The following is a 14,879-nucleotide window of genomic DNA, read 5'->3' on the forward strand; positions in this document are numbered from 1 at the left end:
CAACTTTTTTTTTATTTTATTTATTTTTTTTTTTTTAAATCAGAATGTTCATAAATAGTATGACTGTACACATCATTTTACATGGGACACACACCAAAGCAAATATCACATTGCCAGTGTCCTGTTACTGTTGTTAACTCTGCGAAGACCACTAGGAAACATACCCATAAATCATACAGTGCAAAACTGCTAAGGTCCATTATTTTTGCCAGAGTAAAAGCATATTAGTTGTAATCAACCTATGTATAAAAGAAAAATATATATAAAACATAAGATATCATTGTATTTTGTTTACATATTTGCAACAGAATAACAGAAACATTCACAAGAGGGAACGTGGAAGAAACATCCGACAAGTAAAGAACAGCTGACTGGATTTTGCTATGATCAGAGGGGAAACCCTGCCCGACCTGAGCATCCTATAGCACATCAGGCCATCATTGAGTTCAACCTAAATTTTACAAAGGCTGTTACATTTTAAAATAGAGGAATAAAATATTTTGCAGCATTTTTCCTCTTACTATCCTTCCAAACCCATAGAGAGAAACTAGGCATCTGAATGCGAGCCCCCTTACTGGCCATTAGCTACCTGATTGATGAACGACGCTTTGGTGCCTCTATTTGCACACCCAAAGTGTCCTTGTATGAAGACTCCTAATACAATTCACCACCCCGCTCATCCTCACATAGTGTTCAAATTGTTTTTCATTCAAAACAATTTGGTGTTAAGAGAGAGATGCAACTGTGACCACAAATCCACCCTTATCAAAAATTTCTCCTACATGAAAGCAACCCTTACCACAACACCACCACCTTCAATGTAAGTCAAACAAAATTAACTCAATACCCCAAATAATACCCTCCACTTCCCAGTTTGTTATGGACTTCAAGATGAATACTTGAACCTCAATATACTTGACTCAAGAATCTTTGGCTTTGGCTTTTTTTTCGCCGTCAGTTCAGAGCTCCCAGTCAAGCTTGGAGCTCAGGTGCAGCTTCTCTGGTCACCTGGAATCCTCACAGCTCCTGGTCACGGTTGGAGTTGCAACATCCCATTGCTATCCAGAGAGGGTTTCACCAGCACTGCCAGACCAAACTTGGACATTACTTATTCACAGACAGCAGTAGGTTAATCTGAAAGAGAAACGTAAAAAGCTCCCATTCGTTATCTAACTTTTCTCCACTAAAGTTGCTCTCAGCAGTTTTAGATGTTGCAGCGGTATTATTAAAACTATGTCATGTGCCCTTGGGCTGTGCTAACACAACCGTACTAACCTGCTCCATCGATGGACATGCAATGATTTGAAGGTCTTCTCCGCTGTATTCCTCCTGAAGCAAGGCATGCAGTCTTTGGAATACCTGCTGGATGTTATTCTGTGGGAAAAGCCATCCTATTACTGAGTGCTGGAGGGAAATTAATACTACATTTCCATCTAGCCCAGGTCCCCTCACCATCTTGTTTCCATGTCAACCGCAGAATTTTGTTTCCCTCTCATTCAGCTTCACCTGGCACCTTGATAACCAGTACACAGGCAGTGCAAAGATTTCTCTATTAGAGTTCAATCACACTGTAATTTATAGCTAAAGGCACAATCTCAAAGCCAAATTTAAACAAAAAGGTCAGCCCAAGACTAAATTCAAACAGGATTTTGTTATCTTTATCGCTCTCAAATTGATTTTACTACAGTGACTAAGCCTTGCTAATGAATAAATGTAAGTCATTAATGACTTCTGATGCTGTGAGGTTTGTTTACATGGTTATGTCTGCACAATAAGAGACACACACACACACACACACACACACACACACACACACACACACACACACACACACACACACACACACACACACACACACACACACACACACACACACACACACACACACACACACACACACCTCAGTGATACATGTGAATAACTTCTAATTTACCCCCTTTCAGAAAATTTGCAAGTGTATGGTACTCCTATTTTGTAAATACTGTATGAAACAATTATTTGCGCCTTAAGGACTTGCAAAAAAAAAAACGGACAAATGCAGCACATGCTATAGCGTTTCTGCCACCCACCCGGACAGGCTTGAAAAGGATGAACTCCGTGTCTCTATTGGCTAAGTACAAGGACATGCTCTGTAACGTGCTTGGCAGCTTGCTCTTCATCACCCGGTAGGTAGCCATCACTATATCGTTGATCTTTGCTGAAAAGATAAAAAAAATACGGAGGAAAAGCAGGAAAAAAATCATTGCCATGCCCTCTAGCATTTGCTATACAAGTTTTGATGAATTACAGTGTGATGCCAGTGGCAGTTCTGAGACAAATCTTACCTGGCTGTGCCCAAGGTTGCTGAGACAGACTGTACGTGGGACCACCTTCGATAGCCATAGTTTTAAGAGCTGCAACCTGAGTGGTGTGACAGTCAAAACAAACCATTACAATCTGGAAAAATCTTAAATGGCACTGGTGTTACTATAAGCCGTGTAAACAAGTACAAGAATCGGTCATGCTAATTTTACTGAGTCTCGAATTTGATAAAGAGTAGTTATTTAATAGATTACTATCACACACACACACACACACACACACACACACACACACACACACACACACACACACACACACACACACACACACACACACACACACACACACACACACACACACACACACACACACACACACACACACACACACACACACACACACACACACACACACACACACACACACACACACACACACACACACACACACACACACACACACACACACAACACACCACACACACCACCCACCCACCCCAGTTTTTTAAAAAAAAGGTTTTTAAAAGTGAAAGCTGAAAAAAATGAAGGTCAGGATGAGGCGTCGCTGCCTGAGGCAAAGTCTGCCTTCTAACTGCTCTGACGGTTACCTTGGTGAGAAACTCCTCAAGGTTCCCCACAAAGATCTGAGTCTGCTGCTGGATGAACTGCTCACAGCTGAACTTCAGGTTTCGGTCCACATCCTTCTTAGAGTCAATGTAGTGCTCCTTTATCTCTGGTGTTCCCTGGGGGCCACAGAGACGAAGGGTTTAGTACTATCAAGAGGCGCTTCCCTAAGGCAGGGTTCTATCAAAGTACATTAAGTGTGTGGTAGGTTTAATAAAATAGGTTAAAAAAAATAAAAAAATAGAAACACTACCTCCAACAGGAATTCAAGTATTGCGTTGTGACTGTTCAATCGGAAGAATTTGGGAACAGCCTTAGGGTTCAGGATTTTGAAGGCAGCATCTTCACACAAAGCAGAGAGATTAAATCTGGGCTGTGTAGAATTAGAGTGCCCTCTAGTGCTACCAGTTTAATATGGCCTTGACTGAGATGAGTGTGACAGGAGGAGCAATCTGCCCTGTGAGCCATCAGTTAATGTACATTATTGTGTTGGATTACACTGTAATTTCCACATTAATTGTTGCCACCGGTGCATGTGATAGGCACAAGTTGCTTAATGAGCATGAGAATGTAATGACTGGCTTTATGGAGCTGAACATCAATGTTCCTACCACCTTTAATTATCTTACCTCGTGTTTTCTTCAGGTCCACTGAGATTTCCTTGATGGTAAAATCGGTGTGAAATGGGGCAATCTGTTCACGCACTATCAGCAGGTGCTTGATCAGGAAAAGTTGCCCATCTATTTGTGTCTACAGAAAGTGATAGCACACTGTTAAATCCACACTGCAGGCTGCCAAAACAAAAGGGCATCTGTGGACTATCCAAGCTACAGAGAACATAAAAAGCACAAGCTTGGAGATGATAAGGGGATATGTCTAACTGATGACTGCTGATTAACCATAGTTGGAAAGGGACATAGAACTGTGATAAAAAAAAGGGCAGCTGAAGCTATTTATTGCTCAGCTAGCAACTAAAACATTGGAAATTGGAAATTCCCACCCCATCAACATGGGGTGGGAACACATTCTCTGAGATTGATGCTGCTACTTTAATTTTAAGTGCTGCTGCTTTAATTTTAAGGGATGGGTTGAAACTGGCCAGTTAGCACAGATAGACAGCAAATTTGAAGGTGACAGAAGCCTATAAATAAAGGACGGTCTGCTGAGCATAATAAAGCATTGATTACAATAAAACTTTAAATTACATCTGAGCTACTTTAGTTAGGTTCCTGTAGCTGGAAGGAATTTGAATATCATAATTTTATCTATGAGGAAACTAACCTTATTTACTCTTTCAAAGCTTAATTTCTTTTTCTTAATTTTTAGTCTATTAGAATAAAAATCTGAAAGGTTCAGTAATTATACAAAACCATACTATACTCTTAACCATGTGTGCCAACCTTGTTTTTAAGGATGATATCTGAAGCTTTAAGCAGAGACTGGATGCAGGCAGATAAGGCTTCTTGAGATAAACCCTGGAAGACTGCTCTCTGGAAAAAGACCAAGTCACAGTAAGAAACACAGAAATAAGAAATGCCAAAGTGGGAAAACTATATAGCACACATCCTGCCATATTTAAAAAAGGTCCCATGGCATGACAATTTCACTTTGAGGTTTTTTAACATTAATATGAGTTCCCCTCGCCTGCCTATGTCCCCCCAGTGGCTAGAAATGGCAATAGGTGTAAACTGAGCCCTGGAATCTTGCTCCTTATGAGGTCATAAGGAGCAAGGTTACCGCCCCTTTCTCTGCATTGCCCACCCAGAGATTAAAAAAAAAAAAAAAAAAAAAGAAAGAAAGAAAGAAAGAAAGACTTGCAAAGTGGCAGAAATAGCACATACCAAGGAAAGCTCATTGTGGGACTGGCTCTAGTGGCTGTAATTCTGCACCAAGGCTGAATTTTGGGAAAGAGATTTCAGATACAGTATTAGGGGACCACTAAGGCCTATATAAAAGCATCCAAAAAGCAGCATGTCATGGGACCTTTAAGGATAGGAGACTAAAAATTTGAGACAAAAAGTGAAGACTTACATCTATACATCTGTAGAGCTTTGACAGACAAACCAGCGTACGTCTGACAGTAGGGTACCACATGCCATGCAAATCAGCAGGAGAGATCGATGTCTGCTGGCGTGATGCTTCTACATTGCCTATATTAAATGTACAAAAGGAGGAAGAGCCATCAGGCAACAATAACACCAAAGTTGTAAAAAAAATAAAAATCTCAATCTGGAAACACGGACCAGCATTACTGTTTCTTCTACCATCAGGATCCTCAAGCTGAACGTCAGAAAACACGGACTCTTGTGACATCTGCTTCATCTGCTCTTCCTTCAAACTTTGAGCAATTCTCTATTGACAAGAGTTAGAATATAAAAAGTGTTAGATTCTTCTTTTTCCATTTGTTTCAACAAAGGTTTTTAAAAAAGGCAAAATTAACAGAAAATAATATTCAACTTGCAAAATAAGTCTTTAGACAGAAAGCCAGATACACAAAGAAACGTCAAGGGCATCAGACCGAGTAAATTGTGTGGAAGCAGCTAAATGTATTCTATTGTATTTTCTTCTTTTATGCCCTCTTAAACATGCAAGATGTCCTTGTGTATCTAGACAGGCGTCGGCCAAATCAAATGTTGTTGTATTATTATTATTATTATTATTATTATTATTATTATGCTGCAAGTTATGATGAAGATATCTTAATTGTGATTATTTTGACTGATTTTGCGATAGCAATATGATTCACAATAGGGAGGGAATGATTACTTTTCTATCATTAATCTAATTTTCATTGAAAATTACTAAAAATAAAACTAAAAAACAAAATCACTAAAATTAGTTTTGCAAGGATCTGTAGCAAACAAAGATTTTTTTCTTTAGTTTGTTGGATACGATTTGTAGGTCGGGACGTCACTGCAGCACCACAATACTTCATTTAGAATTGTTTGACAAATTTTGACTTTAACAAATGTTGCGCCCCATTGCAATTTGGATATTACACTAGTCCATATTGAGATTTTCATACAATTGTGACTAATTGTGCAGCCCTAATGCAGCACATTTTAAGAGTTGTTAAATATATGTTAAAGCACAAAATGGGTTTAATAACGTGCAGATATCCACAAGACCAAAGCCCTTCCAAGGCCATTAATTATAATGGATTGTGCTTTTCAAGGACCTGTAGGTAGAAAGAGATACAGGTCACTTTTTTCTACTTTGCTTTAGTCTACATGTTTTTCAAAGCTTACCATTACATTATGTTAGCTATGACACAAAGTCAGAAACATCAGAACATATGCCTGCACAGTCAGCGCAATTTGACAATGAGAAAGTAGTGTTCATGAAACACATTTAAGAGCTTTAAAACATTAGTCAAGACTCAAAAGGCATATGTAACTACATGTGCAGACATTCACAAGCCAGAAGACCTTACAATTTACGTACAGTTCAATTTAACACATTAAGACAGTTCTGCATGTTATGTCAGACATAACAAGCATTTGGAAGACCATTATCTTGGGCTCTGGGAACTGTTGATGGACATTTCAAAAGACAAAATGATTAATCAAAAAAACAAATCGATACATTAAAGCTATAGTGCGTAGTTTCTGTCTCCCCATGAGGAATTCTAAGTAATGACAACAATTCTGTCAGTGCAGCCACATGGTACAAGCCTTCCGTGATCGCACTTCACCCCCACCCCTCCCCCACGCAGTTGCTAGTAGCCAAGGAGGATTAAAAAAAATAAAATAAAAAACTTTCAGCACGCAAGACTTACCTCCATCATCTCCAGTTTCTCAGGATAGGCCAGATCCCCTGGAGCTGGGTTGTAACCTGTGATATCAGTGTTGATGTAGATGTGAGTCCTGTAGACCAGCCTCTCCTGGACATCCTCCAGCATTTGCTTCACTAATGCATCAAAGGCCCCCAACTGAGTAGCTACACAGAAGAGGCCAGAGGTCAATCTACAGTTGAACCTCTATCAAAATTACAACAAACTTGGCTTTCTAGCCAAACACAGAATTTAATTAAAGAAAAAAAGAAAAAAAAAATGCACATCCCCTGTATACTTTCACTGGAGTTTGTGTTCTCAAATAACAATCCACTAACTGGACTGTTAACTTCACAAAACCTCTGAGTTGTGATAACATTTTGAAAATGTTTGACATTTTGAATATATGCCTATTTGCTTTCTTGCCAAGAGTTAGATGACAAAATCGATACCACTCTCACGTCTGCAAGGTAAACACGTAACTAACGCTAGTAGCTACCGCAGGCTTACTTAGCTTAGCACAGAGACTGGAAACGGGAGGAAACAACTAGCTTGGCTCTGTCCAAGGTAACAAGATGGTAATATAATGAGTCTCCAAACTCCAGCAAAGCTGTATCCGAGTAGCTTAACATTTCACACCCTAGTGAGAAACTTTGAGGAGAACAAAAGCTACCATTGTTATGAACATGGTCTTCCAGCATCTCGTTCTTGAGGATACTGCAGAGCTCAGACAGGGTTTCCAGGTGGATGATGTGGATGATTAGAGGCCGGAGGACATCATACAGGGACAAGCATAAGTTCTCCAGCAGCTCGCTGTCAGAGATTAAACACCATTTAATTGCTTTGTACAACTGAGAGAAGTCTAAAATTATACTTTGTTAAATTCCAGCTTTGACTTTTTTCCTTTCAAGTTAAGGAATAAAGTAATGACTAAAAAGAATTATGCAAACTGTTAAAAATGTGTTGTTCTTAAATGGTAATACAATTATCTACCAATGCTGTATAAATTGGTATTTCGAGCGCTTCACACATCAAGCAAAACCTGAAATGGCAATCATGCATTTTGAAGTGTCACGCCTTAAACACATTCTGCCTGCATGTGTGCTACAAGTCGATGGCTCTCTGTGTGCTCATTGATCATGTTCCCAATGAGGCGGGCGCTACTCACTCTAGTTTAGGTGTAGGTTTAGAGAAGAACTCTTTGTAGAGTTGGTGTTCATCCTGGCAGACGTGAACCATAAAAGCACAGCCACTGCGAACCTGTACAAATACACACAATGATCACCAGCTGCAGAGTCTACCAATACTTTGCCTGGGCTCCACTTCAAACAAGCAAAAACACCCTCCTCCCACATAAATGATGCATGCACCCATTACAGCAATCATTAAGATGCATAACCTTTCAATTTTCATTAAAATAAAAATCTCGGACAGGTGGGCCGGCTGTTATGACGTTTGTTGTATGAAATTCTGACCTTTAATTATAGCATCCCCATCAAGCCAATTAGTGGAGTGTTTTTAAATGCCACAACAGCGTCAAAACACAGTCTTTCAGGGTGCCAAAATTATCTCTGAAGTATCAACTTAGAATAAAAATATTTTGGTGCCAACCTTTAGGTGAGTTACATTTTCTTTAACAGTAGAGGAATGGGAAACAACACTCTGCACAGTAATTCACTTGTGAAGAAAACAAAAAGTATGCTTTGGATGCCTGCTGTGCACAATCTCATTTATCATGTGCACAGCGCAGACAAACAATCCAGAGGGACCATACTGTGCATTCTTTGCCAGCTCAAATGTCACCTAAAGGGCAGTTCTGCTTTGAACAAGTCATGCCTTACCAATGCGCAGTGGTCTTTGCTGTTTTGGTTGGTCAGGTCAGTAATGGTGGATGTAATGCTAGGGCTGAGGAGCAGCTCTCTCTGGTCAAGGTAGCACTGATGAATTTCATCTAGGAGCTGACAGTATCTGCTCACATCAATATAGGAAGGGATAAGTTAATTTAGCACAAGAACATATACCCCACACACACACACACACACACACACACACACACACACACACACACACACACACACACACACACACACACACACACACACACACACACACACACACACACACACACACACACACACACACACACACACACACACACACACACACACACACACACACACACACACACACACACACACACACACACACACACACACACACACACACACACACACACACACACACACACATATATACACACATACATACATACACACATACATACATACATACATACATAAGGAATGCTGCTACTTTATTCTGGAGAAACGCTGATACTCACTCTGGAATCTTCTCTGCTCGCTGTTCTATCTGTTCAATCAGTGACTGAAAGGAGAAAACACATCAATGAAAAAATATTTTTACAGAAAAAGATATGCATAATTTCAGTGAGCAATAAAAAACATAATACTCACTCTAACTTTAGGTGCAGCTGCTCTATATTTAACATAATAAAGTGTAAAGGCATTGTCTGCATTGGTCAAGCCCATTGGATCCTGGGGAGACAAAAGATTTAAATCAAGTATTGATATTGGACTAGGCACACGCAATATGAATGCCTCTATACACCATTGTTGACTGTGTAGGAGAAGGAAATGTGGCTTTCCCTTACCCTTTTTGTTAACTGGCCTGTGAGATGCTGCATAGTGTTTACAATGTGGACCTTCATGAAGTGCATAGCTTTAGAAAGACATTGTTTAAACTTGGCCAAATAAACTGGATAGTCCTTGAAATTGGGCTGTAATCAGTAGAGATAAGCAGGTGTTAGACAGCTTTTATTGTGATCACATATCATCTATTGCAATGCATAAATCATAACAAGTCAACAGTAGGTTGTCAGGGTCTTTGTTAAATTTTCCAGTAGTATAAATATGCATTTACTACACCGAAGGCATTTAAATATATTTACTGTACTGCTCAAAAACATGATCTAGTGTTTATTTATTCTATCGCTGGAAGTAAAATGAGATTTGCAAATACAGAATTGAGATGTTGAGAATGCGAGCTACTTACATGGGAGGAAACATATTCAATGCAGTCATCCAATTTTGACAGCATTGGTATAAAGCCTTCACTATTTACAGACAAGGTTGAAGAGTTCAGTTTCTGCAAAGGGAAAGAAAAAGCTAGTTTCAAAGTAATTCCAATCAACAACAATTATAATCTTCCAGCTTTATACTCAATTTCATTTGGCAGTTACCACTGACAGAAATGTGTTGTTTTTACTTCTTACTGAAACCAAGCCAAAAGGTAAAATCTATAAAACCAGTCTTACAGATTTTCCTTTGATGTTTGAAAGGTTTCGGAGATGAAACTAAATTTGATGAGTACATTTATGAAACCTTTTAGAAATAGTTATGTAGGAAATGTAGCTGACATCCAAGTTCTTCAGAATAGGTTTTCTTAATCTGGGACATAACTGCTGATCTTTAATAATGATGATTAGGTTAATATCTAAATCAGAAATTAACACACACACATCATTTAAAATGCATTTTATGCAGTGCATTTACCAAACGTTTCAAAATGAAGACCAAACAAAAAAAAAAAAACAGCCTACCGTGTTTATGTTTTCTAACTCGTTAAAATATGACAGCTTCTGTTGTATGCTCTCTGCCAGGTCAACAAGCTCTGACTGCAAAAAAAGAAAACAAGCCACAGTTGACACGATATGACATGACAGTTTAATTTCAGTTCAGTTAAAGTTCCCCGAATGGTCCAATCTACGTATATTTGTTAACATAAGCTTCTATCTGCATGAAAAAAAAAAAAAGAAATAAAAAAAAAAAAAGAATGAAAACTGCAGTGCTACAATATTAAATATTCCAGGGAAAGAATGAGCAGAACACAGATTTTTTGGACCTGCAGAATGCTTGCTAGCAATATTATATTCAGACAATCTTTTATCTATGTCACACTGTTCTGAACTAGATACTGCACAGTATTTCCAGTCATCTCCAGGGACTCCTACAATTTTAAAATTGTTTTACAATTACAATTCAGAACAACACGGGAGGTTACACCATACAGAAAGCTAATTCCGTAGTTTCTATGTTTGGGAGTGATGTTCATGGTTGCAAATACTAAATACTCAGCTTGTCCTGGACTATAAAAAAAAATAATTAGGTGACTTTACAATTTAAACATATTCTATTGATCAAGTCTATTATGTGGCTTGGATTAATATGTGGCTTAGGTTAATAGATGGATTGAACAGCATGCAGCTTACCTGCTCTTTTAGGAGCTGTTCACAGGCCTCGTGTAGGGTTCCAGTCTTATTGGACACAAACAGATACTGTTTCTGAAGGGAGTTCAAGTGCTCCAGGGCAGCACTGACATCTTTCAGGATAGCATCGCATTGCTCCTGGTAGCAGTTTAGATCATCTCTGGTTTTCCTATAGGGAAAGCAGACAGATTATCTGCATGCTTACCCAAAGACAAGATGATGCAGTGAAGCTACCTACTGGTTTGCACAGCAGTTTGACAATGTTTTAGCAGAAAAGTTGATGCACTGTCCTTTATGGGTTGAAACTTTCAACCGTCACAACTGTGGCCACTTTAAAAGCAAACTTCAAACTTCTTTGTTGGCTTATGATTAGTTACTGTTTGTCTGTGAGTTATGTCTAGGTAGGCTGATAATCAGACTGAATTGCTGTTTCCTTCAACTTAATCCATTTGAATCGCAGAACAAATCTGAAATATCAGCAGCGATTCAGAGGTCTGAAACCAGGCTAGTTTTATGACTGATGTGGGGTGAGTGATAAACAAGCATTTCAATGTAAAGCATGTTGAGTGTACTAGTCATGAAACATTGCTATATACTGTAAATAAACAACACTGATTTGCGGGTGGCAGCAGCAGCTCAGTCTGTAGGGACTTTGCTTTGGAACAGGAGGGTAGCTAGTTCAAGTCCTGGACAGACCAGGTAGGAAGTGTGGACTGGTTGCTGGAGAGGTACAGCGACCCATCATTCTGACATCTCTCCACATTTGATGCACGTACATGTGTGTGTAAATAAGGAAAGACAACAACACAATGAAAACATGAATTTCCCTAAGGGGACAAACAAAGTACATTGCTATTATTGAAAAACTTTACTCTAAGCTTACCCTCCTCCAAACAAGCTAATACACTTAGCACAGTGTAGTGTAAAGCACTTAACAGCACTTAGCATGTATGCACCTGTATTTTGCGCTCTCATCCTGGTCCATGTTGGCCTCTAACTTGGCAAACCAGGCAAAAAACTGCAACACAAATTTGCACTGTATTAAAATCATGCATCTCATTGTGATATAACATGTCTGACTGGCTACAGCAAAGCTTACTGCTGGCAAAGACAGTCACCTGTTGTGCAGTTTCTATCCTGTCATTCTCCATATCAAGCATCTGGAAACCCTTGAGTAGGACGTCCTCCGTTGACGCCGGCACAGTCGCTGTGAAGGGGGACTGCAAGGACCGCGACGAAAGACTGCACAAGTCCTCAATGGGCAACTGCAAAACAAAGCAGGGCTCTCTGGTTCAACACACCCACAAGCCTTCGTATAAAGCTAGCTGGACAGCTTGACGTGGCGGAGTGCAAACCCGCTAGATAGCCAACAAGCTAACATTTATAGGAACTTCAATATCATGTTTACACGGCAGGAGAAATTTGAGCTAAGTGCATACAAAGGCAGCTTCAGAGTTAAAGTTAACCTCACTGACGTGTTAAGAAAGTAAGTTAGCAACCCTGTTAGCAAGCTAGCTGGCTCCGGAGTCACATCTCACCTCTGACGGGATAGAGAGCGTTTCAGTTGCGGCTCGGATCTCCAGGACAGCGTCCATTTGTTTCTCCGTGAGGGGAGCCATGGCATCGGTGCGACGATCCCATAACGACAGTTTCTCCCGGGTTTCTTTATCTGTTATGTCCAGGAGCGACTGATCTGTGGACGCCATCGTCACTTTATACAGCACCAACGTCAGCAGCAACCAACGCGCAGGCACTTCCTGTTCCGGGAGCGTGGGCGGGGCTTGGTGAGATGACAGATATAGCTGCTACAGTGAATTTAATCACTTCTCAAATAGTTTAATATTTTGACATTATTACAAATCATGCTAACCTAAGCAACTCTATGTGGGTTAAGGTTAAGTGTTTCTTGTGTCTTTTCTTTAAGTTTATATATAACGTGTTTGCTTTTCATGCTATTTATAGTTTGTTTTATTTTTTTGTTTTTATATGTCCAAGTCTCATGTTGGATTGAATTTTTGTGTTTTGTTGTGTCTTTTCTTTTCTTCTTTTTTTATTATAAAAAGTTATTATGTGGTTGGTGGTTACACATTCACATTATAATAAACTGCCCATGCATAATTACATTGAACAGGTTTAAATTAAATAAAATAAATAAACAGTAGATACATGTTGGAACAAAATTGTATTGTAATGTTTTATAATTTGTATTTATCATGACATATAGCAATATCTTGATAAGTTATTCACTTCGCATTTGATTGTTCCTGACCTAGTCACTATTTATTCAATATTTGAGCAAGGCACCGTACCCCCCAACCGCTCAGGGCGCTGGTCCAGCACTGGCAGCTCTCCATCTGTGCATGAATAGGTCCTGAGCATGTCTGTGTGTATTTCAGGCCTGTGTGTAGTGATTTCTAACAAACAGAGTGTAAATTGTAATTTCCCCACTTGGGATCAATAAACAGTATAATTATTATATAATTGCATCATTGCATTATTAATTTTTTTGGATTTGCAATGGGGACCAGGTAAACACAATCACGGTTCTCAATGTACTGCACCACACTGTATACAGATGGTTGACAATAAAGTCTGTCTTGTCTCTTATCTTATCTGAAGCCCACTAAATCATTTTTACAAAGCTAACACCACAAGACAAATACACCAACATGATAGATGTAGTAGTTTCTGGGTGGGACAGATATGGCCTCTACCAGCACAATCATTTATCACAGAAAATACAAATCCAGCAGGTGGTGCCCCAGGGCACGTTTTTAATACTTCTATTAAAATTTTCAGTTCTTGTTCATTATGTCTACAAATTGGTTTCTTTTCTCTAAGTACTCATTCAGAGTAAAATACTTGATCAGACTTATTGTATTGCAGTCACACATAAAAAGATTTTTCTTTTCCCCCAGCATAGCCTTAACTTTAATGCGTTCCAACTTAACGATACCTGTCTTTATAGGCATGTATAGAAGATAAAGCACAGAAGAACAAAAGATAGTGTCTTTCTTTAGATGTGTTCTTAACCCCCAAGGATTTTTCATAATGGAAAGCAGACACTGGACAATATACATTGGCTACAGTATTTTTCTGTTTGTTTCAATATACTGACAGTGATAAAGCCATAGCAAAGACAACCCACTGTCTTGAGAAAACATTTGTATTTTACATCTTTTCTACAACATGCTCTTATGTGATACAATGATGGAAAACAGTGTATGTAATTTAGTTTTGCAGTATGATGCTGTGGCCTTAAGGCAATTTTTATCAACAGATGTAATATTAACTTATGCACACCAACATTTCATTACTTCAATAAAATTAAAATGTCTTTTGCAAAATATTTACTTTGTTACTGGCATTTTTAGTTTTTTTTGTTGTATAATTCATTTTTAAAATGTTTTTTTCACTTAAAGAGCTAACATTGTAGTCAAAACCAGAACAAGCAATCAATTGTGATTACAAAAATGGCTTCCAGTATTTCTTTACACATCTCAATCCAACAAAATCCTGGTGGCATGAGGTGGTAGTGTTCGCAGCTCTGTCTGCAGGGTGTCTCATGGGGAGGTCACACAGAGTTCAGATTTTTTCTTTCTTTTTATCACTTGTCTACTTTGGTTGAAAGGGGATGCTGCAGAATTCAAGCCACGTTACTCCAGAACAAAAAGAGATGTCAGAGCAAATCTTGTCAACAGTTGTATTTTGGCTGTGTGGGTCAGAGTGAGTCCTGTAAAGCAAGACTGCCACTTTTCTCTATGATGGTGTTGGCCTCGTTTTCTTTTCACTGTTGTGTTGTGAGAGCTCGTTCAAGTTATAGTAAGAGATCAAGTATAAATGAGTGTAAACAACAAGTGTACAGTGTATTAAATTATTATCCTACTGAGACACATTT

At 38.9% G+C, this 14,879-nt stretch overlaps 1 protein-coding gene across 1 annotated transcript; it reads right to left on the reverse strand.

The window, feature by feature from the left end:
- Nucleotide 1: 1 nt before the first annotated feature.
- Nucleotides 2–12,720, reverse strand: cog3 (component of oligomeric golgi complex 3). The gene is made up of 23 exons (XM_039818436.1): nucleotides 12,520–12,720; nucleotides 12,100–12,246; nucleotides 11,938–11,999; nucleotides 10,985–11,150; nucleotides 10,316–10,390; nucleotides 9,769–9,861; nucleotides 9,368–9,493; nucleotides 9,171–9,251; nucleotides 9,038–9,081; nucleotides 8,538–8,664; nucleotides 7,865–7,956; nucleotides 7,370–7,509; nucleotides 6,703–6,863; nucleotides 5,168–5,276; nucleotides 4,956–5,074; nucleotides 4,325–4,414; nucleotides 3,554–3,674; nucleotides 3,178–3,266; nucleotides 2,909–3,043; nucleotides 2,325–2,400; nucleotides 2,070–2,197; nucleotides 1,276–1,374; nucleotides 2–1,134 (listed from the first exon to the last, which is right to left on the reverse strand). Exons 1-23 carry the CDS (start codon nucleotides 12,685–12,687, stop codon nucleotides 1,105–1,107), a joined length of 2,478 nt encoding a protein of 825 aa, XP_039674370.1. The 5' UTR covers nucleotides 12,688–12,720; the 3' UTR covers nucleotides 2–1,104.
- Between the last annotated feature and the right edge of the window lie 2,159 nt (nucleotides 12,721–14,879).

Source organism: Perca fluviatilis, chromosome 12 (genome assembly GCF_010015445.1).
Source record: "Perca fluviatilis chromosome 12, GENO_Pfluv_1.0, whole genome shotgun sequence".
NCBI classification, from domain to species: domain Eukaryota; kingdom Metazoa; phylum Chordata; class Actinopteri; order Perciformes; family Percidae; genus Perca; species Perca fluviatilis.